The following is a 6,158-nucleotide window of genomic DNA, read 5'->3' as shown; positions in this document are numbered from 1 at the left end:
AATACCTTCAGTCGCTGCTGAGTGGGTACCTCCTCCCCTCCCCTCTCGTTCACTCGTTCGTGGTTCGTCTTTCCCTCTCCTCCCCTCCCCTCCCTTCCCCTCAACTCCCCCCCGCTATTGTCAGTCGGTGGGGTCGGGTCGGTATGTGAGGTGTGTGTGAGCAAGAGGGGGATTCGAGGGGGCCTGCCCCGCCTGGTGGCTCTATGCTGGCTGTGCGCGAACCCCCCTCGGGGTGCTCCCGTGCAGGCATGGTGGTGGCGGGTGCGGAGCGGCTCCGTCCGGAACAGGCGGCTGCGGTAGCAAAGAGCCTGGGCAAGCTTCGAGTGGAGGATGAGGTGAAGGGGACTGGGGTGGGAAAGGAGATATATTATCATGATGATCAGATGATGATCAGATGAAAAAGAGAGGGAGTCATATATATGCACGGAAACCAGAAACGACCAGCCGGAGAGCGTCCTCAAAGTCTGAAACTGCCCCTCAGTGGGTGAGTGAGGGAGTCCTAAGCGATGATGAAGTCACCACAACCACCGCCACCACAACCACCGCCACCACAACCACCGCCACCACCACAATCACAACCACCGCCACCACAACCACCGCCACCACAACCACCGCCACCACAACCACCGCCACCACAACCACCGCCACCACCACAACCACAACCACAACCACCGCCACCACCACAACCACAACCACCGCCACCACAACCACCGCCACCACAACCACCGCCACCACAACCACCGCCACCACAACCACCGCCACCACCACAACCACAACCACCGCCACCACCACCACCACAACCACCGCCACCACCACAACCACAACCACCGCCACCACAACCACCGCCACCACAACCACCGCCACCGCCACCACTGCCCCCAGGGTGTTCTTGACGCCATCAGCCGCAGTCTGGTGTCCGAGCTGCACCGCCTGAGTGGGGAGCAGCTGGCGGACTTGGTGGGTCGGTGGGTCGGTGGGTCGGTGGGGCCCACGCGGGGCTGGCGGGCCGGGTGAGGCTGGCAGAAGGTTTACATTATGGGGGTAGTCAGGTAGTCGGGTAGTCGGGTAGTCGGGTAGTCAGGTAGTCGGGTAGTCGGGTAGGGTATCACCCGGGCAGGTCACCCCGTCCAACTGCAATCTCCCCACCCCTAACCCCGCCCGACAGTTTCTAACTCGCAACCAGCCCCCCTCCCCCACGTCGCTCCCCTCCCCCTCACCTCCCCGGGACATTGGCAGCTGCGTCTTGGACTGGTGCACATTCCTGCCCCCCAAACCCCCCAACCCCTTCCCAGACCCCGCTCCTGATGCTGAGCTGCTTCCTGCCGTGCACTACCACCCCGCTGAACCCGGACACTGACCCGCCCCGGGGCCCCCCACACCACCAGTTGGAGGCTTACCAGGCTACAGGGACTAGCCCAGGCCGAGTGCTGGCGGATGCCGTACGGGCACGTTTGCGGGGTGACGGCGGGGAGGGATTGGACGCCACCGCCGCCGTGCCGTCAGGCCGTGCTACTGCTGACGGGGTCCCCCTGGGCCGGCGGGAGGAGGAGCGGGCACCTGGCGGCGGCGCTTGCACCCGGGTTGCACCGCGGGGGGATGCTGAGTCGGAACGTGTACGGCACGCGCTGGAGGAGCTGGGGTACGGGGACGCGGAGACGCCGTCGTCATCGCCGCTGACGCCGCCGCGTCAGGGTCAGAGCGATAGGTCGCACGGGGCAGACTACGATTGAGGGCTAGGGGGTGTTAGGAGGAGGGGGGAGTTGGGTGTATGGAGGTAGCGGGCTGCTTGTTGTCTGGAGGAAATAGGCCTCCGTTGGGTGTCATTGAATTTAGAGTGCGCTTGGAGGTTGGTGTGACAGCATGGGGGGATCAAAGGTGCGGGTGTGGGCGAACGCATCGCAATATGAAGACGCCTAACGTGGGTGCGCCACTGCACATGGTTCCCATAGGTAAAGTATTTCTTATTATCTTATCTGACACAGTCAATTTTACAAGCGTTTTTTTGCATGTGAATGATATAACAAATGACACTCGAGAAATACGATCCTTCAGCAGGTGCAGTAGGGGCTGCCTTTAATCCCAGAAGTGCAGGAACGCGGAATTCCTGTCGAATGCGTATCAGAAAAATAGTTTTACCCAACTTATATTCCATATTACGTAAGGGATTTCGCGGCGATGCTGAGCGAAGCTGCAGGCGCAGCACGGGTATCACACCGTACCGCGAACACAAAGCAGGAAAGTTGATTGTTCGAATTGGGAGCTGTAAATCAAAGAACGCTATCATTCTCCTTAGCCTAGCTTACCTCGGCAATCACCTTTAGATTCAACGTTCAGATCAGTTACTTTTCTGTTAGCACGGGACCTGGGGACGGCGGCACACGGAAGCTGCAATTTACTCTCTCAATCCAACGCAATATGTAATTTTACTTTCTCTTTTCTTTGAAAATAAACGGGATCCTCGTTGTAAGTACAAGCTGCTATGATAACTTAGTACACCTTACGACTTGTTAGACGTGGATAACGTGGGCGAACTATTTCAGCAGTCGTTTTAGTATGTGAAGCTAAGATGTTTTAGGGATAGCCCCAATGCTTAGAACATTTTTAGCAGCGTTCGTCCTGGGCGTGCTGCTCGCGCAAATTGCAGCTGCGAAGCACCCAGCACGCCATGTGTCCCAGATGATTCAAGCGCACTTCATACGGCATGGAGTGCGCCTGCCATCACATGCATTTACGAAGGCCTTGAGGGAGGCCGCAATCGACATTTCGCACCTCAACTGTCACTCGTCAACCCTTGTCATTGTGGCCATGGCCAATGAAGAGGCTCTGAAGCTCACGGTCCCTCTCTTCCTCCGAAGCCTGAAACGCGTGAAAGTCTCCGGCGGGAAGAACGCCGGGGAGACATTTGATGCGCGGCTGGTTGTGGTGGCTTGGTCGCTCGACTCGTTGAAGATGTGCATTGATCTGCAAAGAAACTTCAGCCATCAATGCGTCCGAGACGCACAGCACTTTCCCGGCAAAGAATCCTTTGGATTCCACAGCGACGGCTTCCACGCGCTTGGGTGAGTGCCATCGAGCGTCCGAATCGAAGGAGTTGGGTCAAACACGGGAACCCCTTGACCACCATATTCCTTAATGAATCCTTCCACTTTACCTGTCGGCTTCCTCCCTGCGAACGTTTTCACGGCGGCATGCACCAAAACTTTTCCGCTATAATTAGTTTGTTGACGTAGATCCGTATGCTGTACGAGATCCGCGCAACGCCGCCGGCATGCACGCACTCTACCTGACGTCCCCCATCTCTACAGGACTTCTACAGGACTGCCTTTTGAGCCACGTGACTTTCCATTCAATTAAATAACCAAAACACAAGATGACTTAGGGTTTAGGGATGGTTTTGCGTGCTGCTGGGCACGCCTCGGGGTAAAACACGCAGGCGACACGGGTGCATGTCAAACCGACCCGTGGGTCACACGTGAGAATCTTGACGACAGCGTGAATCGACTACTGCCATTGAGGCATCTTCATACGGAATATGATTGAAGCGTCATGAACAAGGGGACATTTTGATTGCCGCTGCGGCCGCCACAGTTTTGCAAGGGGACATGGGCCTGGGGGTGCGAAGCGTGGAGCTCCCTCATTTGGCACTGAGTGGCCTGGAATAGCGGCCTTAGGCTGCTACTGCTCCTAGATATTCTGTTATTGGTGCCCCAACTACTGCTACTGCTGCTGCTACTTATGCTACTGCTACTTATGCTACTGCTACTAATCCTACTGCTACTGCTACTACTGCTACTGCTACTGCGGCTGCTGTTATTGCTGCTGTTGCCCTAGTAATCCTTTCGCTTCTTGTTTTTGGCCAGGGCTCTTGCCCTAACCCTCCTCCCTCGCTCCGCAACCTCGGCTGCTGCTCGCCTCTTCGGACTTAACACCCTTCCCCCCTCCTGGACCCCCCTCCCGCCTTCCGTTCTTCTCCATCCTTCCCGTCTCCCATCCCCTCTGGCACCAGCTTCGCCAAAGTCAAGTACATCCTCAACAGCCTCTCCGCCGGCCATGACGTGTTGTTTCTGGACGCGGACGTGCAGCTGCTGCGCGACCCGGTGCCGTACATCTACCAGCGCGATGGTGACATGTTCGTCATGATGGAGAAGTGCTTGGTGTATAACGTCAGTCGGCCTATCACCTTCCGGCGCAGTGAACCTGATGTGTGGATACCGCCTCTAAATATTGGTTCGCTGTACTTCAAGGCTACGGCGGGAGTTACAAGATGCGTTTACAACTGGATTTGGGATATGTACGGACAAGTTCCAAATCGAGCTCACGTCTGGGACCAGGTAGGCATGTCTGGCGGCATGTCTGGCGTTACGTCGTCGCAAGCGGTTGTCGGTTAATGTATGTTGTCCCGAAGGCTGTTGGCTACTATTGACAGCATATACATACAGCATGTGTAGGGGCTCGGCCTGGCAGTGTGAAGTTGGTGGAGAGCGCACATCATGCGCACCATACATACATATATATATATATAAATAAATATATATATATGGGGGATATAAAACCCTAAAACCCTAAAACCCTATATATATATATATATAGGGGAACTAAAGAAGACGAACTAAAGAAGACAACCCTAAAGAAGACAACCCTTTAGAGATCTTCCCCTAAAGGGGAACTTCTTTAGGTCGCTCTTCTTTAGTTCCCCTAAAGGGGATGAACCAAAGGGGTGTTCCTCCCCGAAGGGGAACTTCTTCCCCTAAAGGGGACGGAGTCCCCTAAAGGGTAAGAAGGGGATGAACCAAAGTCTTCGTCTCCTAAAGGGGAACCAAAATCTCTTCTTCTTCCCCTTTAGGGGACTCCGTCCCCTTTAGTTCCCCTAAAGGGGATGAAGAAGGGGCTCCCCTAAAGGGGAAGAACACACCCCTTCTTCCCCGTTAGTGTTCTTCGTCCCCTTTAGGGGAACTAAAGGGGACGAAGACTTTGGGGTTCCCCAAAGTCTCTTCTTCTTCCCCTTCAGGGGACTCCGTCCCCTTTAGGGGAAGAAGTGCTCTCCTTCTTCCCCTAAAGGGGAAGAAGGGGTTTCCCTAAAGGGGAAGAACACACCTTTAGTTCATCCCCGAAGGGGAGCACTTCTTCATCCCCTAAAGGGGAACCGAAGGGGGAAGTCATCTTCTTCTTCATCCCCTAAAGGGGAACCGTAGGGGAGTTCTTCCCCTTTAGGGGAACCCCTTTTTCCCCTTTAGGGGACTCCGTCCCCTTTAGGGGAAGAAGAAGAGACTTTGGTTCATCCCCTTTAGGGGAACTAAAGAAGACGAAGAACTAAAGGGGTGTGTTCTTCCCCTTTGGTGTTCTTCCCCTAAAGGGGACGGAGTCCCCTAAAGGGGAAGAAGAAGAGACTTTGGGGTGTGTTCTTCCCCTTTAGGGGAAGCCCTTCTTCCCCTTTAGGGGAAGAAGGGGAGCACTTCTTCCCCTAAAGGGGACGGAGTCCCCTAAAGGGGAAGAAGAAGAGACTTTGGGGAGACTTTGGGGTGTTCCCTTTCTTCCCCTAAAGGGGACGGAGACGAAGGGTTCCCCTTCGGGGAAGAAAACGAAGGGGAAAAAAACGAAGGGGATGAACCAAAGTCTTCCCCTAAAGTTCATCCCCTTTAGGGGAACTAAAGGGGAAGAAGAGCACTAAAGGGGAACCAAAGACGTCCCCTAAAGGGTTGTCCCCTTTAGGGGAAGAACCAAAGTCCCTACTTGTTAAGCAGCCTCTCGCACAAATGTGTCCGGTCGTACTTCGCGAATAAACAGTTCGTACATCGTCCCAAAAGTCAGGAGCGAATTTTGCCGCGCAGATGCGCGCTTGCGATTCTCAAAATGCGCCTGTACAAGTGTATATAAATTTTCTTGGCGGACCAGGTGCGCCAGCGCGTTGCGCAGGTGGGCATGTTGGCCATAGCCGCACGCGGCATGCAGGCTAGACTATTGCCTGGATGCTTTGCAGTAACTGAAAGCACCGAAAGCCAACGTCGTAGCTTGCAACTCTGGGCTCGTGAAACTGGGCTCGTGAAACTGCCGCGGAAGATGAAGCGCTGGCGAAGAAGCAGTTGTGTGCAGCACCTTGTTCAGAGTAAAGTCAAATTACAAAGTTGCGCAAAGTATAACATACATAAACTTAATTAAAC

The 6,158-nt window shown here is 54.9% G+C and overlaps 4 protein-coding genes across 4 annotated transcripts in view; all 4 read left to right on the top strand.

Annotated features, from left to right (window-relative positions):
* Positions 1-893, top strand: part of VOLCADRAFT_101835 (uncharacterized protein) — a gene marked incomplete at both ends in the record, with an annotated part of 2,397 nt that extends 1,504 nt beyond the window's left edge. The window contains 2 exons of the mRNA XM_002948852.1: positions 125-127; positions 516-893. Of these exons, the coding sequence (XP_002948898.1) occupies positions 125-127; positions 516-893 (381 nt within the window). The remainder of the gene's footprint in view (positions 1-124; positions 128-515) is intronic.
* Positions 894-1,292: 399 nt separating this feature from the next.
* Positions 1,293-1,730, top strand: VOLCADRAFT_89228 (uncharacterized protein; the record flags this gene model as incomplete). The annotated part of the gene is made up of 1 exon (XM_002948851.1): positions 1,293-1,730. A coding segment is annotated over one exon (438 nt), but the record flags the coding sequence as incomplete, so codon positions are not given.
* Positions 1,731-2,586: 856 nt separating this feature from the next.
* Positions 2,587-4,388, top strand: VOLCADRAFT_89227 (uncharacterized protein; the record flags this gene model as incomplete). The annotated part of the gene is made up of 2 exons (XM_002948850.1): positions 2,587-3,059; positions 4,007-4,388. The coding sequence occupies 2 exons, from the start codon at positions 2,587-2,589 to the stop codon at positions 4,386-4,388; spliced, it is 855 nt and encodes a 284-aa protein (XP_002948896.1).
* Positions 4,389-6,099: 1,711 nt separating this feature from the next.
* VOLCADRAFT_104084 (uncharacterized protein) overlaps positions 6,100-6,158 on the top strand; it is a gene marked incomplete at its 3' end in the record, with an annotated part of 13,922 nt that continues 13,863 nt past the window's right edge. The window contains exon 1 of the mRNA XM_002948849.1: positions 6,100-6,158.

This window comes from Volvox carteri, assembly GCF_000143455.1.
Source record: "Volvox carteri f. nagariensis unplaced genomic scaffold VOLCAscaffold_11, whole genome shotgun sequence".
Classification (NCBI taxonomy): Eukaryota; Viridiplantae; Chlorophyta; class Chlorophyceae; order Chlamydomonadales; family Volvocaceae; genus Volvox; species Volvox carteri.
This window is presented reverse-complemented; position numbering and strand designations above follow the sequence as displayed.